This window comes from Anas acuta, chromosome 16 (assembly GCF_963932015.1).
Source record: "Anas acuta chromosome 16, bAnaAcu1.1, whole genome shotgun sequence".
Lineage (NCBI taxonomy): Eukaryota > Metazoa > Chordata > Aves > Anseriformes > Anatidae > Anas > Anas acuta.
In genome coordinates this window covers 16,620,738-16,641,635 of record NC_088994.1, presented here as the reverse complement: position 1 = coordinate 16,641,635, position 20,898 = coordinate 16,620,738, and the positions used below count along the sequence as shown (strand labels likewise).

General features: G+C 72.4%; 2 protein-coding genes across 3 annotated transcripts in view; both read right to left on the bottom strand.

Moving 5' to 3' along the window:
• SLC12A5 (solute carrier family 12 member 5) overlaps nt 1-12,231 on the bottom strand; it is a 29,717-nt gene extending 17,486 nt beyond the window's left edge. Inside the window, exons 1-2 of one of the 2 annotated variants that reach the window (XM_068700095.1) lie at nt 12,062-12,231; nt 40-134 (exon numbers count right to left, since the gene is read on the bottom strand). In XM_068700095.1, coding sequence (XP_068556196.1) covers nt 40-134; nt 12,062-12,176 — 210 coding nt within the window. In that variant the 5' untranslated portion in view covers nt 12,177-12,231. Of the gene's footprint in view, nt 1-39; nt 135-6,821; nt 7,356-12,061 lie in introns of those variants that run through there. The other variant, XM_068700096.1, reaches the window with a different exon arrangement.
• Nucleotides 12,232-12,734: 503 nt separating this feature from the next.
• MMP9 (matrix metallopeptidase 9) lies at nt 12,735-17,135 on the bottom strand. The gene is made up of 13 exons (XM_068700104.1): nt 16,927-17,135; nt 16,464-16,702; nt 15,997-16,145; nt 15,612-15,740; nt 15,348-15,521; nt 15,098-15,271; nt 14,813-14,986; nt 14,533-14,688; nt 14,195-14,417; nt 13,933-14,072; nt 13,685-13,835; nt 13,489-13,592; nt 12,735-13,237 (listed from the first exon to the last, which is right to left on the bottom strand). The coding sequence occupies exons 1-13, from the start codon at nt 17,068-17,070 to the stop codon at nt 13,128-13,130; spliced, it is 2,067 nt and encodes a 688-aa protein (XP_068556205.1). The 5' UTR covers nt 17,071-17,135; the 3' UTR covers nt 12,735-13,127.
• Between the last annotated feature and the right edge of the window lie 3,763 nt (nt 17,136-20,898).

Sequence of the window (20,898 nt, the reverse complement as noted above, 5' to 3'; positions counted from 1 at the left end):
GTCCCATCCATCTGGTCCTGCCCTGCCCGCTCGCCCTACCTCGAAGAGGGCCATGTTCTTGCCATCGTATTCTTTGCCCTTCTCCAGGTCTGTGCTGTTGATGAAGGGACTGCTCTCCTTGGGATTGCCATCGCCTACAAAGACAGAACGTGGGGGTGAGCCGGTGGTGCCCGGTCCCAGCACGGCCCCCAGAGGAGCTGCCGGCCCCAGAGCTGCATGGCTCTGACCATCTGGGCTCACTGGAGCACATCCACACAGTGCCAGCGCCGGGCAAAGCGACTGGTGTGGATCCAGGGGGAACCGGGCTGCCCGGCCCTCCTGCAGGACGGGCAATAACTCATCGGCCCCACTCCCCAATACGCACCGCAGGAGCTGGGTGCCGCGGCTGCAAGGTGAGGAGGGGATGCAGCCGGTGGGGCCAGCACCGAGGGCAGCCCCTGCAGCTCTGCCTGGGGCAGGGGAGCCGCCTGGAGCCTGCAGAGCTGCTGCTCTGCCTGGAAGGGCTGCTGCTGCTCGCTGCATTAATGACCTCGCGCAGAAGACACCCAGAGTCAGGCTTAATAGCAAAGAAAGCAGCAGAGAGCTGCAGAGCAGCAGAAATAAATCAGGCTGGAAATAAAGTGGCAGCTAGCACGGATGCCGTTTGAGTGGCGCATTTCTGTGAGCCGAGGCAGAGCCACTGAACAGTGAAGGGAGAGGGGCTGGGGCTGGAGGGGCAGCGCACGGGGCAGCCGAGCGAGGAAATGTCCCTGAGCCAAAGAAGCCAGCGCTCAGTGGAGCAGCCTGGTGTTACAGCACCTGTGGGGCTGCCTGCCCCGTACTGCGCCGTGGGGACAGGGTCACTGAGCTGCTCGGCGTGCCTGGGCCGGGGCAAGAGCTGTGCCCTCCGCCGGCATCGAACACAGAGCCCAGCAGCGCCTGGCAGCGGGGGGACAGAGCTCGGCGACGCAGACACCCACCAACGGCAGCCCCAGGACAGACCCGCACGTGTTTAGAGCAGAGCAGCCCTTTGAAGACCGTTTGCCTCCAGACAGTTGACTCATTTGGGGGATCTGTGGAGCTGGTTTCCCTGTGTGCGGTCGTGATTCATCACCTGCAACTGCTCCTGGCCGGCTGGGAGGCGAAGCCGCCGGTGCTGCAGGTGATGCCGACCCGCGCGCTCCCACCGGTCCCCATGCTCCGGTGTGGAGCTGGGACAGCAGGATGCCCACGGCAGGGCCGGAGCCCACGGGGTCCTCCCACGGGTCCCTCCCGGCCCCACACCATAGAGGAGGGAGGGAAGCGGCTGCGGGCGGCCCCTGCCCGGTGTCCATGCAGGAGGGGCTGCCAGCACAGGGCAGCGCGCTCCTTTCTGGGCCGGTTTTGCCAAAAGCGCCGAGCGAGGAGCCCCTTACGTAACAGCCGCGTGCACAGGCGGCCGCCCAGCTCCCCGCTGCCAAAGCCCACGGGCTCCGGGGAGCAGACAGGAGAAAAGCGCCAGGCGAACAGGGGTGCTGCCCGGCCGGCCCTGGGGACCCCACCCCCAGGCGAGGGGCACGGAGGGTGCAGGGCCGGGGGCCGTCCGAGCCCCCCCACCCCACGCAGCCCCGCGCAGCCCCGCTCCCACAGCTGGGTCCGGGCGGCTGCAGGGGGGCAGCGGGGGGCAGCCGGGGTGGGGGTGGTCCGGGGTCTGGGCAGCCCAGGCAGGCCCCAGGACCCCCCCGGGAGCGCGGAGCCCACGGGCCCTGCCTGGCCGCCCGGTACCCAGCCGACGACATCACCGTGCTGGTTTCCATGGCAACAGCGAGCCACGGCCGCCTCGGCTCCCGCTCTTATGTAACGGCACAGCCGGACGGACACCGGCCCCACACGGCACCCCAACACCGCGCCCCACACCGTGCCCGGACCCTCGGCACCCCCCGAGCACAGTGACCGGGCCCCATGGCCCCAAACCACCCCGGCCCCACGGGACCGACACCGACCAGCTCCACGTGACGGAGCCCAGCCGCACCAGGGGGTGCCCAGGCCGCTGCACTGCCCCGACCTGCCGGCACCACCACAGCACCCCAAAACCTCGCTCACGCTCCCCCCACACTGTGGCCCCTGCCCGGGATACCAGCGACACCAGAGCAGGGGCCTGAGCCCAGGCTCTGGGGACCAGGCTCCTGACACCCCCGCACCCACTGCTGCCAGCACCCAGGGTCCCCTGGGGGGGCAATGCCCCACGGCCCCCACAGCCCAGAGCTGCCCCTGGTGGCACCGGAGGGACCGTGGCCCCACGCTGGCTCCAGCCGGGCTGCTGGGGCTGGCCCGGGGCACTGGAGCCCCTCGCCTGGCGGTGCCAGCGGGAGGACCAGCGCTGGGAGAGGCCCCGGGGCGGCACGAGGTGGGGGCCTGGGGGCGCACACAGCACAGCTCCGGTGTCCCCAGGGCGCGGCTGTCCCCCCCGGCCCCGCAGACTAGAAGGAGTTAAGTGCCACAGCGGCGGGGTCCCAGGTGACGGATGCTCTCCCCGCTCCTGCTGGAGACCATTTTGCCGCAGAGGGGCTGGTGCAGCCGCTCCCCAGCAGCTGTCAGAGGATTTGTGGGCTGCGCACAGCCAGGCAGGGGCACCGCAGCCTGTCCCGGGCACGGCCCCCGTCCCTCACCGCCACCGCTGCAACCGGTCCTTGCCCGTGGCACTGAGGGGTAACGGCTCCCGGCCGCGGGCCGCCAGGTGACCCCGGTGCCCGTGGGCCTGCCGTGGCCCCATCGCCCCAGCACAGCCTGGGGATGAGCAGCACTGGGCAGCAGCAGGGCCGGGCTGCGGGCTGGCGGCTCCAGCGGAGCAGAGCTGAGCCGTGCCAGGCTTCGATCCCGGCGTTGAGCCGCCCCCCTCCCCAGGGATCACTCAACATGAATCGGCCTTTTAATTTGCTGCGGCGGCTGGAAGGGCTCGCGGCTGGGTTGCTGGCAGGGAACCACAGCCCCAGCGTGGCTATCACGTAATCCTGCTAGCGGCAGGGGTTACCACTGGCCCTGCATGCCTGGGACATCCCAAACCCGGCCCCGCTGCCTGCAGGGAACCCTGCGGCCATGGCACCATCCCTGCGCACCCACGGCCATCCCATGGGGCAGCGCTCAGGCAGGGCTGGAGCCTCAGCCGTAATTTATTTCATGGCTTTTTACTCAGCCCTAAATTGCGTTGGGAAGCATCGTGTCCCTTATCCCAAATCCTCCCTAATCGTTTTACATGGCGCAGTCACTGAGCGCTAACGGGGCGGGGGGAGCCCAGGCAGCCAAACCCCAGGGCTAATTAACCAGAGCTGCTGCCAGGACTGAAGCCAGCCTGTGCCCCCTGCGGCACCCTGCAAGGGCCAGCTGGGCTCCCTCACGGCCAGCGGGCACGGCGAGCCCTGCCCGGGGAGCTGTGGGTGCAGCCCCTGGCCGGGTGGGAGCAGAGGGCGAGGGGGTTGCTGCGGGGGCAGCCCCGGCCCCACGCTCCCTCCTGTGCCCAGGTTCCTGCTCCCGCCCCGGCTGGCTGCTGGCACCCCCAGCCCAGGCCTGGCCGCCGCCTCCTCCCGCACTGCCCCTCCGCAGGGCTGGGCACCGGCCAGGCACCGGGCGGCACTGCCAGGCCCTGCACCGGGCTCCGCAGGAGGCACCTCCAGCCCAGTGCTCGGCACAGCTCCGGGAGGCTCCGGCCAGGCCCCAGCCCCAGCCACAGGAGCAGGAGCCGGGAGGAGCGGGGCGGCGCCTGCCTGCTCTGCTCAAGGTGCCCATGCCGTGGGGCTGCCCCCCCCCAGGAGCACAGGGCACCTTGACTTTCGCCAGAGCGTTCGCGGGCGGGGGCTGGCAGCAGCCTCCTCCAGCTCCCTGAGACTCTGCCCAGGGCTGTCTGCAAGGAGCAGCCCCGGGGTCACTTCTGTGCTACCCTGCGGGCTGGCAAGCACATGGGCACGCACGTGTCCCGCAGCTGACGGCCCCAGCTGCTGCCATTCCGCAGAAGCTCCTGGCCGGGGGTGGCCACAGCACTGTTCTGTCATGCTCCGGCCACCCAGGGGACCCGGCCACATGCGCCCTGGTCCTGGCACCGGCCTGCAGGCCTAGGGGTGCCCTAAGGCAGGTGGGGAAGGCCAAGGGGCCCTGCCAGTGGCTGGCACCTCTGCACAGGGCTGCAGCCCGTTTGCTCCCCGGGGCTCTCTTCTCCCCCATGTGAGGGTGTCTGCCGGTGGCACCAGCATAGGAGATCACCCGAGAGGACAGGGACCCCCGTGTCCCCTGCCTGGTGGCAGTGCAGGCAGCTGGCACGGCACTGGCAGCGCACCCGGCGGTGCTGGGCCCAGCTGCAGCAGGGCAGGGGGTGTGCAGCTCCCCCCGCCCCAGCTGCACGTCACCCTTCCAGCCGGCCAGCACGCCGAGCAGCCTTTCGGGCTGGATTCTTTCACTGCCTGACCCAAATTGGACCAACTGCTACTTCAGACCTATCCTCTTCCTTCCTAAACCTGGGATTATCCTCTCTTTGATCAGCCGGCCCTGCAGGCTCAGGATTTCCAGCACAGGCGCTTTGGCTGGCTGCATTTAAACAGCTTCCCAGATTCTCCTGAGCCCTGCCACGAATGGCCATGGACTGAAGCTACAGCAAAGCTTCCCCACCCTGGGTCTCCTCTGCCCGGACAGCCGGGTGCCTGCAGAGCAGGGTGTGCCTTCCTCACCCGGAGCAGAGCAGTGCATGCAGCCGGCCCGGACACTGCAGGCAGCAGCCCTGCCCGCTGCCCCGCTCCCCATCCCCTCCCCAGGGTCTGCCGCTGGCCCCGCTCTCGCTGGGCTGCCAGCACTGGAGCCCTTCCAGCCCTTGTCATGAAGAGCTCGCTCAGGCTGTGCAGAGCAGGGACCTGCAGAGGGGCTGCTGCGTGGCCTTCTTCTCAGAAAGGGCACAAGTGGGGACCCAGGGCTCCTTCAGCAGCTCCTCTGCTGGTCTCGGCGACTCACTGGCGGGTCAGCAGCTGCTGCAGGGCCTGTGAGAGTGGGGGTGTCCCTGCCGGCCAGGCATCAGCTCTGCCACCCCCCCGCTAGGGTGTCCACCATCCTCACCAGACAGACCCTGAGCATGGAGCTCTGTGGAAGGGTGCAGGAGAGTCACAGCCCCCCACAGCAGCCACAGGGTATCCTCCACCCCCACCGCCCCCGGCACAGGTGCATGGGGGGGGCCCTGCAGTGCCTCTCCCCTGCACCTTCCTCTGCTCCCCAGCCCCATGGAGCCTCCTCCAGCCCTGCATCTGCAGCCCCACAAGCAGCAGCTCGCCAGGCCCAGCTCCAGGGACAGTCTGCACGATCCATCTGTAGTGGCACTGTGTCCAGCCTCCCTGCCAGACCCCAGGAACGCAGCCTGCGAGCAGCACGGCAGGGATGCCTGCCTCTACGCAGCCCAGCATTGCTACGATGGAGACGTAATGGGCGGCATAGATCCTGGTGCTGCAAACAGCAAAGAGGGTCGGGGCCGGGGAAGGGTTTGGTGGTGGGTCAGCGTGGCTCCCCCCACCTGGGCAAGGTGACCCCAGAAGGCTCCTGCCAGCCCTGACCTTGAGTGGAGCCATGAATAAACAAGCAACTACACAGAGTCAGGCCGTGGGGCAGAACACAAGCCAAAAGCATCGTGCGTTGCTCTGCCCAGAGCCCGCTGCAGGCAGCGGGGGGCTTGCACCTCAGGCTCCCGACCTGGCTGCCCCCCGCAGCCCTCCTGGCCGCGGCTTTCCACGGACCCCGAGGGGACCCGGGGGGGTGGCAGCGGGGGTCAGGGAGGCACTGCAGGGCCCCCGCGCTCGTCGCTGCATTCGCCCGGGTGCAGCCGGCTCCTGCGCCTGGCACAGACCCCGCAGAGGAGGCTGCGGCACCGCTCCTGCTGCCGGGGCGCCGGGGGTCGGACACGACCCCGCGGGGCCGGGGACCCCCCTCCCTGCGGCTCGGCCTCGGCGGGGGCCGGGGGGCTCCGGGGCCAAAGCGCGGCGGTGGCGCAGCGAACGCCAGGGCCCGGCGGCCCCGGGGGGCTGCGGCCCCGGCCCCTCTCCCGCGGCGGCCCTGCCCGCCTGCACTGCGCCGGGGCTGCGGCGGGGCTCGGCCGGGCCGGGCGGCCCCGCACCGAGCTTCAGCACCGCGGACAGCGGCGGGGCCACGCGCGGCACCGGGGGCTGCGGGCGGGGGGGGGGGGGCACCGGGGCCGGGGGCGGCGGGGCCGGGGGCGGCGGGAGGGAGGGCTGGGGGGCGGCAGCCGGAGCGGGGGGGCGGCAGGGGGTGGGCAGGGGTGGGGGGCGGCAGCGGGAGCGGGGGACGGGGAGGGAGGGCTGGGGGCGGCAGCGGGGAGGGCTGGGGGCGGCAGCCGGAGCGGGGCCGTCGCAGGGGTCCCGAGCGGACCGGGGCAGCGCCGCCGGGGGCCGCCCGGGAGGGGGCAGCGGCCCCGGCCCCGGGAGGAGGCTCCGCGGCGAGCCCGGTCCGGCGCCGCCGCTCCCCGGGACTGCGGCAGCGGCGGGCGCGGGGCCGGGCGGCGGCGGGCGGCGGGGGCGGCTCAGCGCGGGGGCGCCGCCGCGGGGAGCCACAGCCGCGATCGGCAGCGGGAGCCGGGGCGGGAGCGCCCGCAGCGCCCGCAGCCCCGCGGGGCCCCCGCCGCCGGGCAGCGCCCGCACCCGCCTCGGCGTCGTGGGACCCCCGACCAACAGCCCACCGGCGCGGCCGGCGCCCCCTCCCCGAGCCCCCCGGTCCCGAGCAGCGCCCCCGCCGCTGCGGCTCCGCCGACCCCCGCGGCTCCCGGTGCGGCCGCCCCAGCCCCGCTCTCGGCCGCTGCCGCCGGCCCCCGGGCCGCCCCTTACCTTGACTTGCCCCCCCGTCGCCGTCCTCGCAGTCCGTCAGGTTATTGAGCATGGCGCCGCTGCTGCTGCCTCGCTGGGGGCTGCTCCGGTCCTGCCGCGGGGGCTGCGGGGGATTCGCTTCCTCCCCGGGGCCGGCGCCTGGCGCTGCCACAAGCCGCCTTCCCTGCGCGCCTTTCTCTTTCTCTCTGGCTGGATGTAGGAGGAGGCTGCAGTGCAGAGCTGCCTCAATGCACAGACTCACACGCTCACTCACTCCCAGCAGCAGCGGCGGAGCCCAGCCTGACTACTCACTTCATCATGTATTCAGGAGGCATTATCCCCTGTCGGGTTTTTGGGGAGGGGAGCGGTGGCAGGCAGAGGCGAGGGAGGGGGAAGGAGCTGTAGCAGAGCCACCTCCCCGGGCTCTGCCTGGCTCAGCCAGGGCTGGGGGAGGAACCAGGGCACGCGGGGGCTGCGGGTCCCCCCCCAGCTGGCGCAGCAAGGACGGCCACCGCGCCCCTCCCTCGGCACGGGGGGCTGCCCGGGGCCCCAGCACCCAGTGCCGATGGGGTCTGAGCTGGGACACCGAGAGCCGTGGTCAGGGCGATCCTGGCCCCAGGCAGACCCCAGCTGGGGGGCTCCAGCAGGGTCCCGGGATGCCAGCACAGGGCTGAGCCCTCCCGGCCCTGCAGCACGAGTGGCCCGCAGCGACCCCCCCGCACCCACAGCCGTGCCAGCGCCCGGGGAAGGGGGGGTGGACGGCCAGGCCACGGCAGGAGCAGGGCTGGGGGCTGGCCGGGGCTGCAGCAGTGCTGCAGAGCGGGGAAAGCTGACCCTGAGGGACGCAGGCTGGGAGCGAGCCCACCTGGGGAGGGCAGCGGGGAGTGATCCCTGATGCCAGGAATGCTCTGGCACAGACCTGCACACAGCCCCCTCCCTCAGGCCCTCAGTGCCACAGACACGGGGCAGGGTGACGGGGCTCAGCACAGCTTCAGGCTGGAGACAGGGACGTTGCTCTGACCCCGCAGATCAGCTCGCAGCCCCCCCTCCTTTCACCCATTTAATCCAGGAGGATCTCAGAGCCGGAGCTGGCTGCAGCTCCCGGCATCTCCTCGGGAGCGGGCTGAGATCATGACAGCCCGCTGGCGTTAGTTACTTCTTGACGGCTGTAATTAATTGTTTACTTTTTCCTGGTACGGGGCCAGCTGCTCTGCAGCGCGGATGCTCCCAGGCCTCACCTTGCAGGGGTTGGCTCCGTGGCCCTTCCCCAGCCCTGCCGGCTGCCCCCAGCCCCTGCCACGCTGCCGAGGCCGGGACCCCAGGGCCAGCGTCCCCAGGGAACCGGGGGCTCCAGCAGCGCTGCGCCCCCAGCGCACCGGCCCAGCAGGACGCACCCGAGCTCTGTGCACGCCAGCACAGCCCCAGGGCTCCCCGCGGCCCAGGAGCACCTGATGGGGAGGGAAGCGGCTGCCCAGCCCCGGCCCTGCCACCTGTGGTGTTCTGCCGGGACCCCGCAGCGCAGGGCCGTGCCTGCCCAGCCGCCGCAGCGCTGCCTTCACCGCCGTGTCCCTCAGCCTGAGCGGGAGCCAGCACTGGGCTGGGCTGGGCTGGGCTGTGCCCAGGGACGGGGCAGCCCCGGGGCCGGTGGGATGCAGCGTGCAGAGCCCCAGTGCAAGGCTCGGGGGCTGCACGAGGCCAGCCCCCAGGGCAGGTGCTGAGCACCGAGGTGGCCGTTTGGCGCAGGAGGCCGCAGTGCGTGGGCTCAGCACAAGAGGGATTTTCCTGCTAAAGCAGATGGGGGGGGGGGGGAAGCAAGCACGTGAAAGACCACTAATCTCCTAATCCCTGGATTATGGCTCCATTTCAGGGGCTGGGATTTGCCAGCAGTGCGGGGGCTACAGCGTCAGCTGCGCTCGCTCAGCCCGTGCGCAGGGTCCCACGGCACAGGGCAGGGTGGTCGCACGGGGCCTGTGGTCGCACGGCGCGTGCCAGGGGCTCGGGACCGACCACAGCACGGCCCCAGCCTACCCCTGCCAGACCCACAGCAGCCCCCTTGGCCGCAGCCCCCACGCTGTGTGCTCCAACAAGCCTTGGCGCGGCCCAAGCACTGCCGGGCACTGGGACTGGGGCCGGCAGCAGGGCCGGGGCAGCACAAGGGCACGGGCAGGGGGCCGGGGCCGGAGGGCGCCAGGTGGCTCTGTGCGGGCACAGGGCCCGCCATCAGCTGCAAGTGGCCCCCACGCCCGGGCACACGCAGGCGCCTGGCACAGGGCCAGGCATGGCATCAGTGCCCCACTTACAGCAAGCTGCCGGGGGAGGCACGGGGAGGAAGGAGCCGTGACATGGCCACGGGGCCGGGCCGTGGGTTGGCACAGAGCAGCTGCCCCGCGCCCCTCCCGTGCCCCTGCAGCCACCTCGCACCGAGCCCGGGCTGAGCAAGGGCCCGGAGCTGGCACAGCCACAGCCAGGCCCTGTGGCACGGCCGCCCCATGTCCCCAGCAGCGCCCTCCCAGCCCCGCTGCACCAAAGCGGGACGGGGCGCCCCACGGCCCTGCTTACCCCATGGCTGCACGTTGGGGCACTGGGGGGGTGTTGTGGGGCAGGGGGAGGCCCGGCCCCTCCCGGTGCTGGCTCTGCTGCCCCGGGAGTGGGGACGCACGGGGCTGGGGGGGCTGCCGGGGGGGCCGGGTCCTGCCCTGCTGCACCCCCGGCACCCGCCCTGGGGTCCCCAGCAGAGGGGTCCCCGCGGCTGGGAGGCCACAGGGACCGGCGGGGCCCCCCCACGCCCTGCCCGGGGGGCTCGGGGCACGGCTCCCCCCCCACCCCCCCCCCGGCATCGGGAGCGAGCGGCGATGGCACCGGGGCCGGTTTCCATGGCAACGAGAGAGGCTCCTCCACCGGCGGGTTGCCATGGCGACTGCCACGGAGCGCGGCTGCCTCGGGACACGGCCGGCCCGGGGGGGGGGCTTCGCTCCGGGGCTGCCCCGCTGCGGACCCGGCCCCCCCCGCGCCCCCCGCGCCCCTCGGCCCCGCGCTGCCACCCCACGGCCCGCACGGCGGGGGCAGCCCCGGGGCCAGCGGCAGGGGAAGGGGCCCGGTCCCGTGGCCGACCCCCGGGGGCGCCTTCCTCACGGGCGGCCCCAACGCGAGGGTCCCGGTCCCGGTCCCGGTCCCGGCCCCGTCAGCCCCGGCCGCCCCCGGCCCGCTCCCCGCGGCCGAGGGGGGTGCGGGTCCCCGGGAGCCCCCCCCCGGCCCTCCGCATCCCGGGGTTGCCACGGCAACCGGGCGGGCGGGGGAGGCGGCCCCCGGCCGCGCTCGGGGCTATTTCGGGAACGGCGGCGGGGCGGGGCCGGGGCGGGGCCGGGGCGGGGCCGGGGCGGGGCCGGGAGGGGCGGGGCTGAGCGATTTGTCCCCCCCCCCGCCCCGCCCCGCCCCGCCGGTCCGGGCCGGCAGCGGCCCCTGGCGGACAGCGCCGCGCCGGGAGACCCCCCCCCGCCCCGCACCGCCCCCGGCCCCGGCCCCGCACCGCCCCCCCGACACCCCCCCGAGACCCCCCGGCCCCCACCGCGACCCCCCGGCCTCCCCCGGCCTCCCCCGGCCTCGCTCCCGCTGCCGACGCCGGCCGCAGCCGCACGCCCCGGCCCCGGCCCCGGCCCCGGCCCCCAGCAGCGACCCGCGCCCGGCCTCGCCCCCGGTCCCGGTGCCCCCCGGCGGTAGCGGGGTCCCGGCCCCCCCCCCGGCAGCACCGGGGCCGCCGCCACCACGGCAGGGAGCAAAGCGCCCGCCCCCGGCCGCCCCGTCGGGGCTCCCCCAGCACAAGGGGGCGGCCGGAGAGGGGCGGCCCCGCACAGCCCCCCCCGGGCTGCCTCCGCTGCCGCCACGCAGCCACCCCCAGCCACCGGCACGGACCCCCCCGGCCGAGGTCTCCAGGCCGTGCCACGCCGGCTCCTCTGGTGCCAGGAGGGGCCCGGCGGTGCCCAAGGACCTGCCCAGGCCATTCCCAGCCCCGCTCCGGGCGGCGGCACCGCTGGACTCAGCCCCGCGCCGTGCCCCGGCCCCCCCTGCCCACCCGTCCCCTGCCGGGGAGGGGGCTGCAGGGCCGGTCCTGGGCGGCTGCCGGCAGCACCAGGCCGCTCGGTGTCCTCTGCGAGGGCGCAAGGTCACAGCCCAGCCAGGACGCAAGGGAGGCCCTGGGGGGGTCACCGGTCCCGCATGTCCCCGCTGTGCCCCTGCGCATCCCCACCCCGAGCTCACCGCTCTGCCCACCCTGCCCCCGGGGGGGGGGCAGCTGCCAGCCAGCAGCTCCTGGCCACGGCTCCAGCTCGGCACCGGCAGCTCTGCTCCTGCAGCCAGGCCCGTCCGCCCCGGGAGGCTGCGGGACACAAAGCGGCCCCGCGTGGGGGCTGCCGCTGGGACACAGGACAAGGGGATGGAGCCCACCATGGGGCACCGCCCGGCTGGGGCATCCCAGTGCCTGCCCGTCCACTCGCTGCACCCACCGGTGCCCTTTGTCAAGGCCGCAAGGTCACAGCCCCGCGCTGCCCTCGGTCAGGTTTCTGGGATCGATGCGGCTCTGGTGACAGCTCCGGGCATGGCGCAGCCCACGCCGTGTCCCTCGGGCACGGGGAGGCGGCAGCCAGGCTGGCCACAGCGCCAGCGCCCACCCCGCAGCCCGGGCATTGGGGTGCTCGCGACCAGCCCGAGCCCCGCGCCCCTTCCCCCTGAGCCAGCCGGGGCTCCCCGTGGTCGGGCTGCCTGTGCCCCCAGCCCCAGCAGCGTCTGCCCCCCCGAGCTGCCCATGGCCCCGGCTCCATCCCGCCGCACGCCCTGGCACTGCCTGGCCCTCACGCCCAAAGCGGCCCCACGGATCCCCCGCACGAGGATGGAGCCGGGGAGACCCCTGGGGGGGAGGCCGGAGGAGAGGGGTCCCGCCCCGGTTACCGAGCGGCGCTCCGAGCCCCGGACCCCGCCGCCCCCGGCCCCGCAGCCCCGCTCCGAGCCCCGGCTGCCCCCCAGGGCCCGGCCGCGCTGCCTCCGTGCCCGGGGCTCTGCTCGCGGTGCCCCGACGGCCCCTGCCCCGCGGCCCCTGCCCACGGCCCCCGCTCCGCGCGCGGCCCCCGCTCCTCCGGCTCTGCCCCACCGACCCCTCCCCACCGACCCCTCCCCACCGGCCCCTCCCCGCCAGACCCTGCCCACGGACCCTGCCCACGGACCCTCCCCACGCACCCCCTCCCCACGGGCCGCGCCGCCGCCGCGCTCACCTTTCCCTTTGCCGTCGCGGCCGGGCCGGCGGCCGCCCCCCGCCCCCCGTGCCGAGCCCCGGGCCGCCGCCGGGCCCTGGGGGGGCAGCGCGGTGACGGTGAAGCGCCGGCTCATGGCCCCGCCGCCACAAGTGGCTCCGGGCTCCGGCTGCCGCGGGAGCGCGGCCGCCGCCGGGCGCTGACCGGGGTCCTAGTGCCCGCGGCACCGCCCGCCGCGCCGCCCCGCCCGGCTCGGCTCGGCTCGGCTCGACGGGACGGGCTGGGGCCGCCCCCGCCACGCCTGGCCCCGCGCTGCCCCGCAGCCGCCGCCGCACGGGGGTGCTGGGGACGGGTCGGGACGGGACGGGACGGGACGGGGGCTGCGCTCCGCCGGGTTTTGCCCGCCGCCCTGCGCGCCGCGGCCGCTAATTATAGCCGTGGTGCTGCGGCCGCCCCGCCCGGGCACGGCCCCGAGCAGCCCCCGCGCCGCCGGGCTCCGAGGGCCGGGCCGGGGCCGTGACCCAGCGCCCCGGAGGAGCGGGGGCGGCGGGAGGCCGGGGCGGAGGCGCAGCCTCCCCGGGGAGCCCCCGGCAGGCCCGGGCCCGGCCGCAGCCCCCCTCCGGCGGGCGGCCCCCCCCTGCCCCGCACCCCGGGGTTCGCGGCGCCGCCGGCAGACAGAGGCTGTGAGGCCGTGTCCGAAGGACCCTTTAATAAAGGTCTTTATTAAAAACGCGCGGGTGGCGGCCGGCAGAGCCGGCAGCGGGACAGAGCCCCACGGACCCCACCGAGCCCCCCCGGCCCCCCCCGGCCCGGCCTTGCTGGCTCAGGCGAAGACAAAGTCACTGCGAGTCCGGGGGCGCTGGGCACGGCTGCGGCGGGTCCCGCTCCCCAGCTGGGTCCCCGCGGGGCCCGGGAGCGCTTCCCCCGTCCCGTCGAGGAGGCTGCGAGCCCTATGGCACGGCCGGGGCAGCCCCACGGCCGCCCCCCGGCACTCCCGGGCCGCAGGGGTCCGGGCTGGGCGAGCCGGGGCCCGGGGACTGGGGGCGTTGGGCAGGGAGCACGGTGCCCGGAGCGGCCGCTCTGGCCCCTAGTGCTGGGGGCACTGCAGGAGGTCGTACTTGACGTAGCCCACGCGGTCCACCTGGTAGCGCGGGGTCATCCTCCAGTAGAAGCTGCCCTGGCAGAAGTGGTACTTGTCTGGGCGAGGAGGAAGGGAGAGGCGGAGGGTTAGTGGGAAGGCAGCCGGGGCGAGGACACGTCCTAGCTGCCTCCCGAGTGGCACCCCAGGCGCTCCCCACAGCCATGAGGTGCCCTGGGGCCAGCACCCGGAGCGATGCAGCCTCTGCCCGGCACCCAGGTGAGGAGGAGGGGGAGCCCAGCCTGTGGGAGGCTCTGGGCAGCACAGGGGTGGCAGCACGGCCCCCCCATCCCGACGGGTCTCTGCTCACCTTGGTACAGGAAGACATTGCGCGCATCAAGGGGGACGCCGGTGAAGAAATCGTCAGTGGCACGGGGGTAACCCTTATCCACCCTCTGGATCTTCACATCCAGCCTGCGGGGAGAGCAAAGCCACAGCGAGGGCTGCGGTGAGCCGCCCGCGCCAGCTGCCGCAGGGAACTGGTGGCACCGGTGGGAGCCACTCACCGCCAGTAGTGCTCCCCGCTGAACAGCAGCACTTTGCCACGTCCCCGCTGCAGGGCCCCCGAGATGCGGCTGGCTTCCTTCCCGATGCCCAGCTTCTCGATCCCGCGGGGGCCCAGCATGCTCTTGCCAGAAAACACCCAGAACTGCCGACCTGTGGCAGGGAGCAGGGGTGTCAGTCAGCCCCTGGGCGCTCAGGCAGCACCTCGTGAGGCTCACGGCAGCAGGACTGAGGCAGGGGCAGCGCTCACCAGAAAAGAAGAAAACCCTCTTGGTGAGCACGTCCTGGAAGGCGGCGTCAATGACAGCCGGGAGGCCAGGCCAGGTGTCTGCGGTGGAGAAGGCGCCCTGGATGCCCGATTTCCAGAAGGACGAGCGGGTCCAGTATTTCCTGGTGGGGAAAGCCGGCTGCCCTGATAACCCCGACGAGGCAAAGCCCTCTATGCCCCCAGCCCCTGGCAGAAATGCCCCCATCACCCTGGCATTTGCCCTGGGAGGAGCTCTGCTGCTCACCCATCCTTGAAGAAATGCAGCTCCCCGTTGATCTCTGTGATGGCGTCGAAGTTCTTCTCCATGCAGGCATCCCGGCTGGGGTCCACAGGGCTGGGCTCAGCTGTGGGCTCCAGCGTCTCCTCCTCCTCCGTGGTGGAGGCACTGCCAGCCTCGGTGGGCAGGGGCTGCGGCTCCTCGGTGGGCAGAGGCTCTGGGGGGGTGGGCTCGGGGCCAGAGCCACGACCTGGAGGAGCAGGGGACAGTGTGAGGGTGCGGGGACCCATCTGCTGCAGGACCCCATCCCCAGCAGCACGTCCCCAGGGCTGCCCGCAGTGTGCTGGCTGTGCAGGGCCGCTCACCGTAGAGGTACTGGATGCCCTGCACATCGTCGGGGTGCAGCTGGAAGTCCTGCACGTAGCTGTACATGGGGTACATCAGCGCCTCGCGCACGCTGGAGTGGTCCATTCCCAGTGAGTGCCCAAACTCGTGGGCAGCCACCAGGAAGATGCTGTAACCTGAGGGGAAGCACTGGGCTCAGTACCCAGAGGGACACCTGTGGTCCCGCAGCCCCCTTGGCCAGCAGCAGGCACGGTGTGGGGCCGAGCAGTGCGCAGGAGGGCACGGGCAGGGGGCCGGTACCTCTGTCCGGGCAGAAGCCCCACTTCTTGTCAGTGTCGTAGTTGCTGGTGGTGGCACACCAGAGCTTCCCGTCCTGCCGGCCCTGGCTGGTGCAGGAGCTGTAGGACTGCCCCAGGAAGGTGAAGGGGAAGACGCAGGGGTCCCCTTGGGAGTTGCCGCCGATCACCGCTGTGTCTGCAACGCAGCATCGGAGGGGCTGACCCCGGCCCCTCAGGTGCCCGCCCCGCAACACAGCTGGGACCTGGCCAGCCCTACAGGCCCCCTGTGCCCCCACCCCGCACGCACCTCGGTTGGGGCAGAAGCCGTATTTCTTGTCCTGGTCGAAGTTGGCGGTGGTCGCGCACCAGCGGTAGCCATCGGAGCGCCCGTCCGTGGTGCAGGTGTCGTAGGAGGTGCCGTCGAAGATGAAGGGGAAGACGCAGGGGGCCCCATCGCTGTTGCCACCGTTGGTGTAGAGCACTGAGGGGTGAGCAGGGGTGAGCCTGGCCCCAGGCCCCGCAGGGCCGTGCAGGGGCTGCCGGCCACCACTACTCACATTCACTGGGGCAGAAGCCGTAGGTCTTGTCGGCATCGTAGCTGGCGGTGGTGGCACACCAGGGCATCCCGTCCGTGCGCCCCTCCGTGATGCACCGGGAATAAGAGCGGCCCTCGAACACGAAGGGGAAGTGGCAGCTGGCCCCGTTGGCGTTCCCGTAGCGAGTCTTCACCACTGCCCGGGAGAGGAGGCGCTCAGCGGGACGGGGCTGGGGCACGTCGGGCACCTCCGAGCCCCTTCAGAGCCAGCAGACCCTGCCCTTACCTAAGCCAGTTCCCAGTGTCCAGAACTCGTCGTCATCAAAGTGGGCATCACCCTGGATGCCGCTGCCTGGCGGAAAGGCGTGGGCCAGGAGCCCGTCCTTGCCATCAAAGGGGTACCCATCGCCATGCTCTGCAGGGACGAGCACCATCAGAGCCAGTCCCCATGGTGTGCCTGCTGGCAGCCCCCCTGCTGCCCCCCCCACACACAGAGCTCTGCAGAGCCCTGCGGGTGCCTGGTGGCAGGGGCAGGGCTGGGGGAGCCCCACAGGCACAGCCGCACGCAGGCACCGAGGGAGGACGTGGCTGAGACGCAGGGCACGGCTCCCTCTGGCCCTTCCCCAGGCTGTGCCTGCTCCCCGCCACCCTCAGCAGCCGCGGGACGTCACCTTGGCTGCCGAACATGATCATGATGTCTGCCTCGCCGCTGTAGATCTGGGTGAAGGTGAGGGGGGTCACGTCACTCCACACCTTGAAAGCTCGCTTGAAGGCGTCGTCTATCACAGCACGGTCCAGGTCGGGGGAGTAATTCATCACCCTGCGGGGAAGGCTGCGGCTCAGCACCGCGGTGCCAGGCACTGTGGCAGGAGGGGCCCTGCCCCGGGCACACGGCAGGGACGTGCCCCGGCCCTGTGGGGGGGGAGCAGCTCCGCACAGCCAGGCAGGGCAGCTGGCTGCAGCCCTGGGGCCGGGCTCAGAGGCTCTCCTGGGCATCGGGGAGCAGATGCTGCCGGCTGTGCCGTGCCAAGCCCCAGCTGGCTGGCAGCAGGGGAAGGGCCCTTGCGCCTGTCTCCATCCCCTGCGTGTCCATTGCCCCGTGGCCATGTGGCGCCCATCTCCCGGAGCAGAGACTCACCGGTACGTGAGGTCCATGTGATCCCATTTGAGGTCCCCCTCAAAGGTGAGGAAGCCCCCCACGTCGGGGACCCCACAGCGAGGGGCTCGCATGGCCTCCAGGGTGCTGCTGTCCAGCTCCCCCGTCTCCTCCAGCCCCAGCTGCTTCTGCATCTTGCGCAGCGCTGTGGCCAGGGACACCTGCTTGCTGCTCCTCCTCACCTCCTGCTCCGTGGTGTAGCCAAACCGCAGCAGGTAGCTCTGGGGAAAAAAGGGGCCAAGGGGCTCAGCGAGGCGGGGGGGCTCCGGGACAGCTCCCAGCATTGCAAACCCTCCTGGGGTGCCCAGACCTGAGCCCCTGCATCCCCCAGGGCCCAGGGAGGGGACAGCCTCCGAGCTCAGCTCACGGCTCCGTGCTGCGGCCCCGGCAGCATCCCCGGCACTGGGGTGGTGGGAGGGGGCCGCGGGGGCTGCCCTGCCCTCACCTCCGCCAGCTCCACGTCCGACAGGGAGCTGAGCAGCTCCCCCGGGAAGGTGACGACAGCCTGCGGCTTGGGCTGCAGCGGGGCTGCGCGGCAGGAGAGGGCCAGCAGCGCCAGGGCGAGCGGGGCCAGGAGGACGAGCCCCATGGTGCGGCAGTGGCAGGAGGGCTGAGGCTGTGCCGGGTGCTGCTGCCGTGTGCTGGGAGCCGCCGGGCTCCCGCTCCTATTTATGCTGCGGCGAGGGCAGTGAGTCACCCTCAGACCCTCAGCCCCAAGGACTCATTCTCCCTTCCCACGGTGACGAAACGCACACTCAGGCTCCTCCGTTTGCTGCTTTAACCGTTTCATCACCTTGTTTACCAAACACGCCGGTTCCGGCAACCACGCAGGGCGCAAGGATGGGCACGAGGCCGGGCAGCTGGGTGGCTGAGCCGGGGTATGGCTTGGTCCAGCTGCCTGCAGAGGGGTGTCCGGCTGCAAAGGGCAGTGCCCTGGGTCCCCAAGGCTGTGGTCAGAGCTGGGTCAGCAGGAGTTTGCAGACTGGGTGCTGGCTGGGTGCTGGGGACCCCACAGACACGTTGCTGCACCGGTCAGCACTGAGCTCAGCCAGCCAAGTGCTGATGGTGCCAGAGCCAGACCCATGGGGTCAGAGCCAGCAGGAAAACCCTGCCCAGAGCCCCAGTGCCTGCAGCCCACCTGCCCATGAGCCTGATCCCCACCAGGAGCCACAGGGTGCCCGGGGACCGCAGCCCCTCAGCGGGACGCAGCCCCTGTCCCCACACACCCCACCATGGCCGTGTCTCCCCAGCACAGCCCCGGGATGGCTCCCCGTGGTCCTTCACCCCACAGGTGCTTCAGACCCCCCTCACCAGCAGGCACCCGGCACAGCCCCACGGGAGGGGACACAGGGGACAGCCCGGCACAGGGCTCGTGCCCAGCCCGCTCCGTGCTGCGCCTGGTGCCCGCATGGACCCGCCGTGTCCCCCGGGCACTGCTCCGCCGGGCGCCGCTGACTCAGGTTCCCAGCCGGCGCCTGCGAGGCAGCACAAACCTCGCCACCGGACAGTGTTTTCCTGCTTCTCCCAAAGTGCCGACGCTTGTGGGAACGGGAGTGGGGAAGGGGAAAGCAAACAGGGACAAGGAGTGAGAGGAAAACAGATGGCAGAGCGGAGACAAAGGCGCAGCGTCAGCTGGGGAGACGGGCGGCTCGGTGCAGCCCGGTGACACTGCCCAGGGCACAGACGGGATCCCCCCGGATCTCACAGCCCCGGGCTGCCCTGCTGGGCTGGCTGTGGGAGGACAGCCCCATCCCTGCTCGTGCCCTGCAATCCCTGCTCCTGAGCACCCCTGGGATGCAGCCAAACAGCTGCCCACTCCCCTCTGCATGGTACCAAGCCTGGCTCAGCTGGACAAAGCACTCCTGGCCTGGCCAGAGGGCAGCGAGTGATGCTGGAGCTCAGCAAGGCTGGGGATGAAGCAGAGCAGCCCCTGCAGCAGAGCAGCCCCAGGGCCCAAGAGGGGCTCGCCCCAAGGAGCATCACCCATGGGAGGGATGGAGGGGGCCCCGTGCACCTGCTGCCCAGCCCAGGGGTCCCGCAGCCCATTTACAATCCAGCTGCGTGCAGCCGAGCTGCGGGTGCTCAGCACTGCTGGAACCTTGGAAGCATCGGGGGCTCCCCGGGCACAGCCGAGCAGCAGGCACAGGGGGAACGGCCGTCCCCATCCTGCGGAAGTGGTGCTGAGAAACCGCCAGGTTGCCTCACTCCATCCTGCAGCCCTGCAACAGCAACGCCCAGTGACAGGGCGAGGAAGTTGCTCCACAGGGCAGCCCCCTGCCGCATCCCGGCGTGACACACGCTCAGCCACAGCCCCCCTGCTGCAGCCCCCCCCGGCACAGGCAGCCAGGGGCCCTGCAGCCAGGTGCCCCCCTGCGGGGTCCGTCCCGCTGCCCCTCGCCCTGCTGTGTGGGGTCCCGCTCCCCCCAGCCAGGCAGGCACTGCTCCGTGCCCTCCCCTCTCCTGGGCTGCCGGGCTCAGCACCCAGCTCCCTGCCGGGGGGAGGCATCCCGGGACAGACCAGACAGGGGCAAACCGACACGGACGCCCTGGTGCAGCTGCAGGGATCCCAGCCTGGTCCCCTGGGGCCGTGGCAGATCCCCGGGCCTTTCCCAGGTTATTCCCATCCCGTGTTTCTGCTGCACACTCTCCCAGCTCTCCCAGCCTGGGCGCAGTGCCATGGCACCGCCGGCACGGCCCCTCGGCAGGCTGAGCCATGCCGTGGCTGTGGGAGCAGGGCAGACCCAGCTCGGGGCACAGCAGGGGCACGGAGCAGGCAATGACAGGAGGGGCCCGGGTCTAGGCTCTGGGCACCGAGCAGCCCGGCCTGACCCAGAGATCCGGGGGGTGCCCCGGGGTGGCACTGGGCATCCTTGGGCTGGGGGCTGCGGGGTGGGCAGCTGCAGCTCTGCCCCTGCCCTGGCCGCTCCCACTGACTCACGGCCCCGATACCAGCTCCTTCCTGGGGATTTTCTGGTGACTCTCTGGAGCTCTGTGGGGAGAAGAGGAAGGAAATACCCCTGTGTCTTGGAGCACCAGGAGCCTGGGAGCTGGGCAGGGGAACTCCACAGGGCCATGCACAGCCCTGCAGACAGCCCTGAGCCTGTGTGGGGTGGCTCGGGGAGCTGGGGCAGGTGGCACAGGGCCTGCACAGGCACAGGCAGAGGGACACCGGGGCAGGCTGGGGCCACCACCACTGCTGATGGGCAAGGAGGAGGAGGAGGTGGTGAGCCCGGTCAGCACAGCAGGGGGGATGCTGGTGGGAAAGGATCTGTCTGCCAAGGGACCCCGGGAGCACCCAGGAAGCGTGTCCGGCCCGTGGCGTGGCAGTGGCACCCTCCACGCCCAGAGCCCTCGTAAGGACGGGCGACACGGAAAACCCCGAGCAGCTGCCCCCTGCCCCAGCCGGCTGCCCGAGCCACGAGGCTGTCTGTCACCACCGCCGCCATCAAAAGGGGAAGGAAGAGGAAGCCACAGCCCCTCGGCATGCCCTTACTCATGGACACCCCCTACCCCAGGCGGGTGCCACACGGAGACCCCTGCCATGGGAAACCGGCCCGGGAGGGGCAGTGACGGGGATGGGGCAGCAAGGGCCAGGTCCTGCGTGTCGGCGGCGTCAGACTCGCTCCTGGCACGTGGGCAGCGGGGCAGGAGCACGGCCGAGCGGCGCGACAGCGAGGGGAACTGGCACAGGAGGAGTCAGAGGAGTCAGCATCTTGTGACCGCGCCGGGCCGGGGGGAGCACCGCGGCTCGCACCGTCCCGGCCAGCGGCAGCGCAGCGTGCAGGGCAGCTGCCGGGCACGGCGCTTGGCACGAGAGCGAGGGCACACGGAGCAGCTCTGCGTCAGCAGCTGGAAGCCCCGCTGCCCCTCATTCGGCATCTCCAGACAGAAACAACATTCCTGCACACGCTTCCCGGATCTGCCGTCCGACGCCAGCCCCGCGTGGGCTGCAGCACATCCTCCAGCTGGGCCCAGGACCCTTCCTGCAAACCGTGCTGGGGCTGCCCCGTGTTCCCCCCCCGGCTCCCCGGGCACGGTGCGTCTGCAGCCCGCACACCCCCAGTGCTCTGTGGGTGCCCCTGCCCAGGTCACAGCAGGGCCCCCTCCCACCCGTCCCTCCTCTCGCCCGGGGAGCTCCCACCCCAGCACCGGCCTCCGGTGAATTCTTTGCCCTTTGGCCTGGGCAGGAGCCGTGGCCCCCCCCGAGCTCCGTCCCCAGGGCGTGGGGCAGCTGCTCCCGGTGCTGCTCCCGGTGCTGCTCCCGGTGCTGCTCCCGGTGCCGCGCGGTGCCGGGGTGACGCAGGCTGTGTCAGCCGGCGGCTCGCTGCCACCCTGGGGGCACTGAAACCAGCGTGGCCGTGTCGTCACCACTCGGCAGCACCCATCCTGCCGCACATGACGGATTCCCTGAGCCACC